Source organism: Pseudonaja textilis, chromosome 3 (genome assembly GCF_049901715.1).
Source record: "Pseudonaja textilis isolate UNSWEBS1 chromosome 3, rPseTex1.2, whole genome shotgun sequence".
Classification (NCBI taxonomy): domain Eukaryota; kingdom Metazoa; phylum Chordata; class Lepidosauria; order Squamata; family Elapidae; genus Pseudonaja; species Pseudonaja textilis.
The window spans coordinates 138,890,735-138,905,298 of NC_141992.1; the positions used below are offsets into that span (position 1 = coordinate 138,890,735).

The 14,564-nt window shown below is 36.7% G+C and overlaps 1 protein-coding gene across 2 annotated transcripts in view; it reads left to right on the plus strand.

Annotated features, from left to right (window-relative positions):
- Window positions 1–14,564, plus strand: part of CDKAL1 (CDKAL1 threonylcarbamoyladenosine tRNA methylthiotransferase) — a 299,952-nt gene that overhangs the window by 47,912 nt on the left and 237,476 nt on the right. For both annotated transcript variants that reach the window (XM_087930944.1, XM_026699524.2), the window contains exon 5: window positions 6,738–6,822. In XM_087930944.1, the coding sequence (XP_087787070.1) occupies window positions 6,738–6,822 (85 nt within the window). The remainder of the gene's footprint in view (window positions 1–6,737; window positions 6,823–14,564) is intronic.

Genomic DNA, 14,564 nt, shown 5'->3' on the forward strand with positions numbered 1-14,564 from the left:
TATGTAATTCTCCTTAAAAGTTTTAATTTAACTTAGTTTTAATTCTGTTTATATTACACCTCTACTTCTCATATTGTAGAATTTTAAAAAAACAATTCAGAAAAAAATTCAGAAATTAATTACTTTCAATATATTACTTTAATTATTTTGAATAAGAAAATAAATTAGAGTGCAAAAAACTTATTTTCTGAATAGATAGCAAAAGACATATTGAAAATATTTATACCTGGTGTTTCTGATGATGACATTTATTTTAACAAAGACTCATTTTGGGGAAACTGTCTTAAATCTATTTTCCTAAGATATGGATTAAAATAAGATCTTGGTAAAACACAGGGATCAAAGCTGTGCAAATTTCAGGATCTTCATACTGATAGAAACATAAAAGTCTGCTATGATCTAGTAGTGAATCAGATTCTAAAATGCTCATTTTACCAAGTTCTCCACAACAGTTGACCTTTTATCCAAAAGTTTGAATTTCCACTACTGAGGGTTTGCTCCAAGCTTTCAAAAGGCTTGTCATAAAACAATTAAATGGATCACTTTTCCAGGTGCAGACTTACATGTTCTAAACTTGAAAGACCTGATATTCCATTTTGATGTAACACATCTACGAGCATAGAAAAATATAAATGATCCAATAATACAACATGGCAGAACAGTTTCAAATGCAGTAGAAGTGAAACAAGAGGATGGCAAGTGCTGCATTGTTTCTTCCCTCCTCAGCACGATCCCTCTATGTCACTCCAGCCCCTTCATTGCAGTTTTGGTAGCTGATCTTGGAGCCTTCCTATTTAATGGATGTTGTAGAAAAAGAGATTAATCACAGGTATCAAAGAAACAAGCTTTTGTGTCTGTTATTAGAAACCTTGGTCCATTAAGACTTACAGTAACTTAACTTCTGACACGGTCATTTTGAAACTGTATTAACACAGCAATTTTGCTCACTCAATACAGTATCCTAATCCAAAATATAACTACGGCTTGTAAGGATTTAATGTGGCTCCTGGGTGTGAGGCCTTCTGTGCTGCATCTCTTGAATTTTCAGAAGAATGACACACTAACAAATGGATAAAGTATGAAGATAATTCTGTGAAAGTCAGTAACTAGCTGGAAGCTACAATTTAATAAGTACTTTGGCATATCTACCTCAGATAGGCTCCCTACATTTCCCTATTTTTTTCTGTGTTAAAAGTGATAGATGTAGTTTAAATCCAGGCTCCATATGGGATTAGATGTCAGGGGAAATAAGTGGAAGCAAGGCATTTGAAATCAATATATCGCCTCTGGGTGCAACATAATACAGCCAGAACTTAAAGAAATATAAGCTGGGAAAGAAATATGGGAACAGAATATGTTTCAGTTTATAAACTGACCTTGGCTGTTACGAAAACATATGAATGAAAAGCAGCAAGAGGTTTTAAAAACTACAAGTCAGCGTCACAGCACAGAGTAGCTGCAACAAAAATCTGAATTTTAAGAACTGAAACGGCAGTTCTGTTTGAAACTTCACATGTTATTTACGTTGGAATGGAAAAATATCTGAAATAGTTATTACTTTTTTTTTTTTTCAAATCCAGTTTCCATTTGAGGATGTCCCTTTTGATTAATCTGCACTTTGCTTTACAGAAAACTTGTGAGGCAAGAGTTTTTGGTGCTAAGTTTTTCCATGATTAAATTGTTTCTTAAAGTAGTGATGTGGTCTCTGGCATTCTGTCTTTGTTTTCTTTTGGGCCAGCTAAAGGGCAAAACCCATCCATCAAAAAACCACTAGGATTGACATCCTCGGGAACCTTTGGCTCCTTGAGAAGGGAAATATATATATAAAATCATGAATCTTTCCTAACTTTCTGCCTATTAGTTATCTGGACATGCTGCTTCCAGATTTCCCAGCAAGCATGGTGATCTGGAAGCCAACAGCAATCAGGCTGAATAAAACTTCTGATAGAAAAGGGAAACTGTATGCTGCATTCCTATCTGGTAATGTTATTTCTAGTCTGTCATTAATCCACTTAGTGAAAAGCTAGTCCTGATCATTGATTGTTCATAACAGCACATATATGAGAAACTATAATGCCCAGGGTCATAAATAGTTTCATCTTACATAGCCGTTTGATTTTCTGCACAGGGTTGCTTCTCAGTCTGGCACTGATTTTTTAAGTGTGCACTAGTCTGACGTAGTCTTTGGAATATTCAGCCACATGGATGATATAGAGAATGTTTTTCCTTAATGTTAAATTTATGAAAGGACTATCTCGATTGGTTCATAAATTAGTAGAGCAGCATGTAGCCAATAGATGGGATTTCAGGTTTGTTCACAGGAGAGCTGTGCAGTTTTGCTATCATCGCTCATATCTTGGGCAGCATCCCGGGTTCAGACAGATAGCATGTGTAGAATTTTACCTGAGTCCGTTTTTAAGAAGAGATTAGACAGCCATTTGTCTGAAATAGTAAACACTCAAGCAGGGGGTTGGACTAGAAGACCTCCAAGGTCCCTTCCAATTCTGTTACTCTGTTATTCTGTTATGTGTTTGTTAGCTGTTTTAAGTCTTAGCTTCCTATATTTTAAGTCTGGGTCCATCAATTTAGCCTTTTGAGGCAAGCAGCAAATATCCACGCTACAAGTAAATATCTCTTCAGCCTTGCTGCCCAGAGTGTATGAGACCCAGAGGGACTGTGTACCATATTATCTCTGTTACAGCACAAACATCTCTGAAGATAACTAGCTTGTGTGGTAAAATGCATATTATTTCTTTTTTTGTTTGTATATTTCAGCTTTTCCCCCGAGAGATCAAGAGAGGGCATATTTCTTAGGGAGACGATCTTTCCTAATTTTATTCCCATAACAATTTACTTGTGAATAGCTTGAGCTGAGAATAAGTGATAGCCTAAATTATGCAGTGCTTGAGTAGGGATTTGAATGTGGATTACTTTGAACCACATCCTTTGTTTGGAAAACCTACACTTGAGAACGTGGAAGTTAGTTAACCATTCTTGATCTAGTATGGTCAAGAATATGAATGAATCAAGAAAAGCCAGTATTATCATCTGAATCAACATAGCCATCTAGACTTGGAGTTAATCAATCAACAGTTTACAAAAGGTTGATTGGAAACTAAACCTTTCCTTTCATAATACAGTTGAGAAGATATATTGAAAAATGTTGGTTAGATTCAACTATTGACTCTAAAATGATTTCCTAGTTTCTGGATCAGAGTCCAGTAAGTGGAGTCCTTTTGGAATAAACAACCTGATATCTTACAGATATTGTGAACTCCAGTTTTTTACAGTTCTGTGCTCCTAGTCAAAATTACTATTTATATATATCACAATTATGCAATAGAAACGTTTTTTTTGTCTCTTACTCTCTTGTTATCCTTCCTTGAAAGTGATACTGTTGGTTTCTCTTTCTTCTTTCTCTTTCTTTTCTTTCTTTTTCTTTTTTGTATATTGAGCTCATTGGTATGGCATGGAATAGAATCATGGAGAAGCAAAATAGATAGTTGAACATGAGGCAGAAACTTTTGGAGTAAAGAGCTGAAATGAAGGAAAACTGGGCAAAAATTGGTGGGTCCAAATCCTAAACACAGAGGAGAATTGCCCTATCGAAGGGAGGCATTATAGCTTTCAAGAACAGAATTATATTTTCCATAGTAATGGTCCATCTGATTCATACTGGAATGATACGATGAAGTTGGTAGCAATGAAGAAAAAAAAAGATGCTACACATGTTTTAACTCACTGGAATAAAACTAATAGTCTCTCTCTCTCTGTCTCTCTCTCTGTCTCTCTCTCTCTCTCTCTCTCTGTGTGTGTGTGTGTGTATGTGTGTGTGTGTTAAATGTCACTTTGTGATAGTTTCAGAATCTTTCAGATGTTGTCAGTTTTGCCTTCATCAGCTCAAATGCGTCTAGTTTTTACTGACTCCTTGCTCTTTCCCAAGTGATGTTAAGATTGCTATTTATGGGCATTCGGAGTGACATGTAAAACTTTTAAGGAGCAATGATATAAACAGAAACACCAGCAAGAAAACCAAAGTGTAAATATTTTGGTCTTTTCTGTGGCTATCTGTACTGCTTACTCAGAGTTTTACCAAGTTTTCCTGTTTTTTATTGCATAATTCTGACAATTAGTGCTGTCCAGAACCTCATGTTATGTTTAGATTATTCAGAAGTTTCCATGACCTTTGAATTTCTTTGGTGTTGCTAGCGTCTTAAAAACCTCATGGAACTTGTGGTTTGTGCAGTATTTGTGTTTTGAAAGGGGAGCCTAAAGATAAAAGTCACTGCTTTGCGTTGTCTAAACAGTGTTGATTTAGTAATGTTGTTCAATTGCTTGTATTCCAGTATACCTTGCATAAATGCTGTTATCTGTGGTAGCCAATATATTGAGGCTCAAGCATTTCTCAGGCATATTTATGAGCAACTAAACGTTCTCATTCTAATCTTTAAAATGCAAGACGTGTGAATTCTACACAGACCAGGACTTCGCAACCAAGGGCGCAACCCAGCCTTCTTTTTGTGGCTTCTGGAATGGTTCCAGATTGCTGCTGGTTTTTATTTTCTAATAAAATAAAGAGCACTTAAAAGTGTTAAAGTTAATGCTTGTTAACTTTAAAAATTACAGTTAAAACACAGCGAAAGCAACCTTTTAAAACTCGAAGTCTGACCCTTCCCTCTTCAAGACCCTGACAGGCTACATTCCCTGTTGAGGCTATGGATTATAAATAAATAAATATATCCTGCGATGCAAAAGTTTGCTGCTCCCAAGGTAAAAACATTGTTCTTTATAAAGTATTTCTACTGTATAACCTATTTCGAAACCCTAGCACCGCGTTCGAATCCCTAGCACCTCGTTCGAATCCCTAGCACCGCATAATGGAGTGAGCTCCCTTTACTTGTCCCAGTTTCTGCCACCCTAGCAGTTTGAAAGCACATAAAAATGCAAGTAGAAAAATAGGAACCACTTTGGTGGGAAGGTAACAGCGTTCCGTGTGCCTTCGGCATTTAGCCATGCCGGCCACATGACCACGGAGATGTCTTCGGACAGCGCTGGCTCTTTGGCTTTGTAACAGAGATGAGCACCGCCCCCTAGAGCCAGAAAGAACTAGCACATGTGTGCGAAGGGAACCTTTACCTTTACCGTATAATCTGATTCCTACAGATACATTCTCCACATGTCACTAAACATTGTTAGCTCTCTTTCATGCAAATTTTTAACTGCTTTTGAATTCTGGAAATATGACTGTTTGGGGTTTAAATCCTTATATATTTGGCTATGCACAATGCTGCAAACAACCTGATTTTATATGATGAGCTGCTTAGGGGTTTAGGATTTGCATTCCTCAAACATACTGAAAAGCCAGATTGTAGAAGGCTGTAAAAGATACTGATCTGAATATATCTTGAACAGACAGCTTTTTTTCACTTTAATGTGATGGCTTGATGCTAATATGTATTTGCTCGGCTTCGTTTCAGTTGTAACAAATCAACCATCAGTATTGCTTAGTGTTAAAAATTCTTCTGAAAAATTTAAAGGTTGCATGTGACTGTTTTTCAACATTTGCATTTGTTTGTGTGCCATTACACCAACACCCACAATTTTGTTTGTAGATAAAGCTTTAAAAACTGTTGTCAACATTGTGTTTTATACATGGTTTTCTCCCTGCTTTGATTGACAACTAAGGAAAGGGCACATCTTTGTTTTAAAAACAACTGCCAAAACTGAGCTAAACATTTTAAATAACCTGGTAAATTATAAAGCTGTAACTTGATCTGCCTGGAGCCTCCCTAACTGGGATATGGCTTCTCCTTGATTTTTCCCAGGTAGCCTCATAAAAATGCTTTCACTAGGTGAGTTTGAGACGTGTATGTAATTTTGGTCCCCATTTATGTTGGCATTTATCTTTGGACAGTTAATCCCAAGGGGATACATCCTTACTATCCATGCTTTTGGTATCTCTGCTGCAAGGAGAGCCAAAAAGGCTATGGAAATATATAAACAGTCTAACCATGAGAAGAAGTTATTGAGCAGTGTTGTCATATACTCTTTGCTGGTGCTATATGTAAGTAAATGGCTTACTTAGGTAGGAAAGCTTCAGTAGATCGTAGCACCTGGCTGCTCTTGATGAATCTTGGAAACTAAGTAGGACTGGGCCTACTTAATACTTGTGCCTTCTGGGAATTCCAAGCTTGGCTGGACTGGGATGTCAAAAAGGTATCCTGGAAGATGATAATGGCAAAACCACTTGTGTACCTCTGTCAAGGAACCTGCACGAGTGCTGCAGTTACCAGGAACTAAGCTAAGTTCAGGTTGTCTAGATGCATAAAACAGGAAACCCTAGCTCTCAGTAGAAAAGATCGGTCTATGTTACCTGCACTAAATCAATGGTAGACAAAGGGACGCAGCTTGGTGGAAAAAGAAAGTGAACTTTATATGATCCGATCTATGTAAATGAAGACCTATTGCCAGAAGCATTGTTGCTGATTCAGATCAATGCTCAAATTACCATTTTAAGTAGTTTATATTATTTTCCTCATAGTATTTATACCTTTTTTCATTTTTAACCATTTAACCATTTTCATTTTTAACCATTTTCAAACTTCAGTGTTGCCGCATAATCACATATTCTTGTGCCAACTTCACTCCTTTGATAAAGTGTTGAATCACAATCACTTCTGTGTGATGTCGTATAGAATAAAGTTTGAATACATAATGTGTATGTATTTATATTTCAGAAAATGCAGCAGAAGCAGATCTCTGGCTATTGAACAGTTGTACAGTAAAAAGCCCCGCTGAAGACCATTTTCGGAACTCAATTAAGTAAGTTGTTATCCTTTGATAAGCGCTCTTGAATTAGTAGAGATATTGTCCATTCTTGTTCAAAGCAGAAGTGGAAAATACCAAACAAAGGTATAATTTGGTGGCAATTGTACCAAAATATGGACATTATTCAATACTTGAAGGTTCATTAAATTGTTTTCTTTAATAAAATCCTTTAATCCCCTGGATAAAAAGTCTTGGATATGACCCCAGAAATTCCAAAAATGCCACCAACTTGTAATTGTAATGTAACTGTATGGGGCCATTATTAACTACATTCCTGAAGAATAATTATATTGACTTTAATTGGTTACAGTTATTTGCTATCTATTGAAACTACTCTAGGTAGCTTAACAGTTACTTAGAATCTATAAATATTATAATCATTCCAATATTTTAAAAAAATCTACTGCTGTCCTCCACTAAATATCACTCTCTAAAAGCCTTGTGGAAGATAATGTTTTATATTTGTTTCCTGAAAGATAAAGTGCTGGAGTCTAATATGACCTCAGGGGATAAGCTGCTCTAAAGTGAGGGGTCTGTTACTGCAAATGTCATTTTCTAGATCCCTACCTCAACCCCTAATTACTCCAAGGATGGATACTTGCAGCATACTGTGCTGCCCAGATTGTGACTTTGTTACCTGAGGAAAATAGTTAAGGAGGGCCCAAGCCATAGAGAGCCTTATTAGTTTACATCCAGCAGCTTAGATGGAAATCTACAGCAATCAATAAAAGTAAAGATTTCCCCTGTCCAGTCATGTTTGACTCTAGGGAGTGGTGCTCATCTCCGTTTCTTAGCCAAGGGAACTAGCTTTGTCTGAAGACACTTCCGTGGTGATGTGGCCAGCATGACTATACGCCAAGGCACACGGAACACTATTATCTTCCCACAGAAGTGGTACCTATTTATCTACTTGCATTTGCATACTTTGGAACTGCTAGGTTGGCATGAATCAATCAATGAGTCAATCACTGCAGGTCTCAAATAAGAGATATTAATCTGCTGAACCAGTTTGAGCTGGTCAGTGGACAAGCAGTTCTGCTCTGTGCCAGATAGAACGTCAGTGTTTTCTTGGATGACATTGCAACTTATAGCAAATTGCACTAATCTAACTGAGAAATGACGAAAACAAAAATTACCATCTTCAATACCTTTGGTCTAGGTGCAACTATTAGATCCAGCCAAACTCACAAAAGGATCTCCTGCTGTTGCTTCCATGTGCTGCTTCAGCAGAAACTGCCAATCTCAGATAATACCCAGTTATATCTCTCAACTCCAGGACAACCACATGATGTCACAGAGATCTTGTCACAATACCTGGAGGTGGTTTGGTTCTGGATTGGGAGGGCCAAGCTTAAACTCAACCTTGACTCAAGACTGTGTGGCTGTCAGTTCCTGGTTCTTCTGATATCGTAACTTTTCCACCTTTAATTCTGAATGGGGTTATATTTCACCAGGCAGAACTAGTGTAAGTTGGAAGTTCTCTTTGATTCAGAAAGTAGGTAGCAATTATGGCCAGGAAGATCAGTAGTTAAGTGCTTGATGTGTCAATTAAGACCTTTTCTGGACTGCGAGGTCCTTCTCACAATTACTCATGCCATAAAAGCTAGTGGATTCTATAAAGGACTATCTTTGAAGATCCCTCAGAAACTGCAGTTTGCTCATAAATATGGTGGCATGAAACGTTTGAGGCTGAGTTATGATTATAAACAAATTATGTGAGCCACTATGGTTGCCAGTAAATTTCTGTGTATAATCAAGGTTGTTGCTGGTTGTTATCTTTAGAGCCCTTTCATGGGTTACCTGAGGGACCATCTTCCAGTTTTTACCCATCCAATCTGTTATGGCAAGATAGGCATGTTCTGGGCCCTGTCAGCTGGTACACCTAGAGGCAAGCTTTTGCTGTCAGCACCTGCCCCCTGGAACATCGTAACTCCTGAGATCAGGATTGCCCCAACCCCACTAGTTTTTTTGGAAGGCCTTGAAAACCTGGTTATGTGGCTGGTCCTGGCGTCCTAAATGTATGGAAAGCCCCATTTCCTGGTTATATTGACCTCTCTGGGTTATAATATCTCTTGGCTGCAATTTGTGTTTAATTTCTTTTTGTATCATGTTTTGATTAGTTTTATGATTATTTGCTGCCCAGAGTCACTGGTTTAAGATGGGTAGCTACACAAATTGAATGAATGAATAAATGAATGAATGAATGAATGAATGAATGAATGAATGAATGAATCCCACTTATTTAAGGGACTGACTTTATCCCATTGTTTCTGTCCAACTGGTAGGATCAACATAGTGAGCCTGCTCTATATCTCATCTTTAAAGCAGTATTATCTTTCTCTTCCTAGGAAATTGCCTTGCCTCTCGTGGTGCTCACCCTCTGGAATAATTACGAGGTTTACATAGTCCCAACCCTTCTATTCTTTACACAAACCTTGAACTGACCTGCTTTGATTGTGTACAAATGTCTTCATGTTTATTTTGCTTACATTTTAAGAAAATGAAGTGAAGGCACCGCCCTTTTTGTATTTAGTCTCCCCTAATTGATTTGAATATTTAAAGGACATATAGTATCATAAATTCATCTTTCTCTCTTTTCCTGAACACAAGCACAGCTGTTAATCTGTATTTATTTCTTAACAATAACAGGATGAGTTAAGTTTGGCTAAGTGCTAGCATCTACTGTGAATAAAATATACAGAGAATGGAACAAAGTTAGGTACAAATAAGTTTAATAAAACACTTCATCATGTCACTGCACTGTGCACCAGAGATCCAAGTGATATCATGTATTTGTTTCTGTGTGGCAGAGTGTGTGTCTGTACATGGTCATTGTGAAAGGCTCCTGAAACCAAGAATAGTTTTCATTGGTATGACCAGTAAGGTGTTTTTAAACCCAGAAGTTGAATTCCTGGTGAGGCAGAGAACTAGCAACTTGAAATTCTTTACTTCCAAAATCTATGGCTTTTTAGGAATAGGTTGTCTTTTAGTTCTCTAACTTGACATCCTGATAACTTCTATTTTCATAACTTTTAGGATGGGTTTGTGACCTCAGCTTGTAGTAATAAAAGCCAAATCTAGTGAGGTAGACACCTAATAAACCTTGCCTGGTCTTGAAAAATTAATACAAGTAGGACCTCGTTAGGTTGACTGGGAGATAATTGGTAATTCCCAAGTTTGTAGGCTAAACTAGCAAATTGGGGAGGAAATCCCTAAAGACCATGGCAAATGCTACTTCTCTACTGTTGTGTAAAAAATTACAGGGATATGTCCAGAAAGTCATTTTTATTTGAAGACTTTATCTTTTTTTTTAAGAAAGCCCCAGCAATGGTTTCCAGGTGAATTAATATAATGATCTGTAACTATCTAAATTTTATTTACTAGTGAACTTTGTGCTATACTTCCCTCATAATTGTTATAGTACTATTTTTTTAAGCGCAGCTTCCTTTTGCCCTGTGGAACAAACTTATGATTCTAGTAGAAAGTTGCTGCTTGTTTTGATTTATCCACAGTTAGTAATAAGAATAGATAGAAACCTCATTTCAGTAGCATGTCTCTTGTAAACTTAAAATCTTGCTTGTTAAGTAAACAGTCAAATGGATTTTATGGAATCAGATGATCGGTGCCATGTGCAGATGGGCTTCTATTGAGAGCGAACATGAGCTGTATTTTAATTCGAGTTAGGCAGCTGGTGTACTCTGAAGAATAAAGGAGAGGGTGGGGCTAAAAGATGAACAGCCTGTGATTCCTGTCTTTCCTTTAGGTTGTGTGCCTACTTTAAATTGAAGCATTGGGAGCCTGGCAGAAAGTTCGTGTTTTTCTGGCCAAGAAAAACCGAGTTTCCTAAACACCCGCTGGTTAATACGTTGTTAGGCAACAATAATGGATTGGGGCTAGCCAATTATCTTGGTAACAGAATTACTTACTTGGTTCCAACTGTTACAAGTGGTAATTTTGGACAATAGTAGGCGCATGGCACTGAAGCAGAACGGTGAAAATAACATGTTCTCAGTTATTGGAGGGCCTCTTTGTGTCCAAAATATAACCGAATCTTATCTTAATTAAAACTGAAATATTGTTCTTCACAGAATTATCTAATGGCCTTTTTGTTGTGGTTACAGAGGAGATATTTTGTCTGGGTTGAAACATCTGTAGGGATTTCCAGTATGTTTCAAAACATAACTCAGAGTGTTGCTTTTGTTCTGTAAAGCTTCCAACGGACCCAGGTATGCTTTGTCTCTTTTCATCAAAGTGATTATTCAGTCAGAGCAAGTCATGATTGAACTCCTTCTTTCGAACCTCTAAAGTTGAAGATTAATTCAGTCATGAATCACATGTTGCATGATCTTCTCTGAGAAGTCTTTGTAAAATAGATTTCATATTCTACTTCTTTGTTGTTTATGCCAAACCAATTTTTTTTCAGAATGTAGGTAGTCCTGAACCTACAACAGCTTGTTCAGTGACTGTTCAAAGTTACAACAGCACTGAAAAAATGGACTTATGAACATTTTTCACACAACCATTGTAACATCTCAATGGTCATGTGATCAAAATTCAGCTGCTTAGCAACCGAGTCATTTTTATGACGGTTGCAGTGTCCCGGGGTCATGTTTTTGCGACCTTCTGACAAGCAAAGTCAATAGGGAAATCAGATTCTCTTAAGAACCATGTTACTAACTTAATAACTGCAGTGATTCATTTAACAACGGTGGCAAGAAAGGTTGTAAAATGGGGTAAAACTCATTTAACCAATGTTTCACTTAGCAACAACAATTTTGGGCTCAATTGTGGTCATAAGTCAAGAACTATCTGTATAATCAACTGTCAAAGTAATTTTGATACCATTTCTTGACACTATAGTAGTTGTTATTATTTTCTATTTTAGTTTGCATTATTTTACCTTAAGTGTGTATTGTAGAATGGTAGGATGATCATATTTTAAATAAAACGCTAAAATCATGACAGGGTAGGGTTTTTTTGGAAATTCAGTCAAAACATAAGCTTGATAATTAATATATAAAAAATTTGAAGCACTAATTAGTTTTATCTTCCTGGTAATTTTGAGAGCCACATTTTTTCTAATCACAGAGTTACCTTATGACTCTAAACGTTTAAAGTCTTGAGGTCTTCATTGTCCATGATTGGGAAAAACACATATTTCTGGTCATTGTGTGTTTATACCTGATTATCCATGAGTCAGAGTTTTCTAGTGCCTGAGAGAACATAAATTTTAAATATCTCAGAGAGGAGAGCTGGCTTCTACTTTGGGAATCAATGTTGGCAGAGCTTATTTGTCTCTCATACTCCAATGATGAAATAGTTGCTGGAAGAAGATATTTATCACCTTTTAAGCAATAGAGCTGGTTTCTTTTGACTTGTAGGTTACTGGCGACATTTCACAATTTCCCACATTTCTACCATAAGCAAAATTCATTTTCAACCACAAGCATTCAAACAAATCTGTACAAACTGAACCTTTCATATGAATATTTTGTCATCCATAACCATAGAGGGTAATCTGAGCAATTATATAGCGTCATTAGAGCTAACAGAGACATAATTACATGTAATGATCTGGTCATCCCACAGAAAGCTTCTTCAGCTTTCTTTCAACACATACGTTATCTTCCCTTGTTTGATGGCTCCTTCCTCTCTCTTTCATGAACATTAGTCATTGCAAATCAATTCTGGCAACAGAATATTCATGTCTACCTAGACAATTTTTCAACTGGAACTCTATCTCTAAAAGAGGTTCGATTGAATGTATAGATAGCACTGAATGTGCTCACAAATTGATCTGCTCAATTTGAAAGAGTTGGATGACTCCAGATTATGTATACCCCATCACCTGATATGTCTTGATACAGTTTTTTCTTTTAACTGGAAATTGTCCATCTGTAATTGAAAGGACAGTGTAGCCAGAGAAAAGAATATCCTATGTTCTAGATGAATAGTCTTGTGGACTGGCATCCTAATTTGGATTCAATTCTAATTTGTTTTATAACTATTTAGATTATCTTCTTGGTGATGATTGCAAGGCATATTGGTAAGAGGGTAAATCTTCCCACTTCAGTTACACAATCTAAACTGTCCAAGAAAGATGGATGGTCCAATAACTAATAGTTATGCAAATTGGTATGCAAAATATCACGCTTGCTGAACATGCTTCTGCTAATTTTTTTCTGTGCCAAAAGCTACACGTGCTGATGACCAAAACCAAATTGCCTCAGAATGAAAACTAAGCTGAACTGAATTTTATTCATATTTACCTTTAATTAAAATTAAATATAAGTAATACTATTACTTTTGCATCATATATTAATATTTTTTTCTTCCATCACATTAAAATTAAAGTTTAGTTACCAACCAGGGAATTCCTTGTGGGAATCTTGAGAAGCCACATCTGCCTTTTGGAATCTAACTTCGTGCACTCTAAATATTTGGACAATATCTAACAACACATTTTTCTTAGGACCAGTGATTTAAAAAAAGCACTACATCTCAAAGGAATACTTTAAAAAGAGTTTATCCTGGAAAGACCAATAAGGTCCAAGTTTTAAACAGGGGTGTCAAACTCGATTTCATTGAGGATCACATCAAGGTTGTGTTTGACCTTGGGGGGGCATGGCCAGGGGGGCAGTTTGATGTCAGTCATGTTGGGGGTGCCTATGGTGGCCCAAGCTCTCTGCGAGCAAAAACGGAGCTCCATTTTCACTGGCAGAGGAACCGCGGGCTGGTCCTTTGCTGTTTCCAGGGTGGCCCCGCAGGCCAGGTCTAAGTATGCCACAGGCATTGACACCCCTGGTCTAACTTGATACCCCTGGTCTAAATGCTTACTAAATGCATTTCAAGATACCTGGATTGTTTGAGATTTCCCACGTACAGTGAATTTGCAACTAAATCAGTTGTTTCCAAGTCTAGTAAGTCTTCCTAATGAAATTGGAAAAAAATAAGAACAGTTGGATTAGAATTTAAAATAGCAAAAAGAGGCCAAAGGTGGTAGGTGATTAACTTTTTTTTCTGAAATTGGCCAAGGTTGGCCAGGTGTTGCCACTAGATCATAAAAACATTATTAGCTGAAGTGTGAGTCATTTGTAAACATTTTTACAGAGATTTCTTACTCATGTGAGTAGCTTTTACAAGTCTGGTAAATTGTGGTTTTGTTCAGCAAATTCTTACAGTATGTATCTCTTCACCAGATGAAATTTATTCTTAAAATTAAAACTTTTATTGCCTTCTATGGATTTTTGAATTTCTATCATGAATGTGAAATCTGCAAAAGAATTAAAATGGTCTAATTTGTCCACTTCACTGCAGTGTACATGATTGGTATGCATTTCAGTTGTGTTGATGTCATTAGAAATATTGATATCAGTTATATTGAGAATTACATACTTGGCTGATTATGTTTTTCTCATTTCTTTTTTGGATATAAGGTATTTTATTACTAACTGAAACTCATCAAACAAGAATCACTGGGAGTTGGGAGGCACATACATTTTAATAACAATCAATCTATATACAGTACATTACTACAAAAACTCTTTATTTTCATGACCTTGAACTGGGTGAAATGGTGTATCAAAGAGCACCCATTTTAAAATCAAGTTATCTCAAATGGACTAATTTACGGAAAGCTTTCAAAATCCATGACCTTTGGCTTCCATGGAAATTTGGAAAATTTATGGTCGCTTCAGTGCTGCTGTGCTATCACCTGGAGACTTAGTAGACCAGTC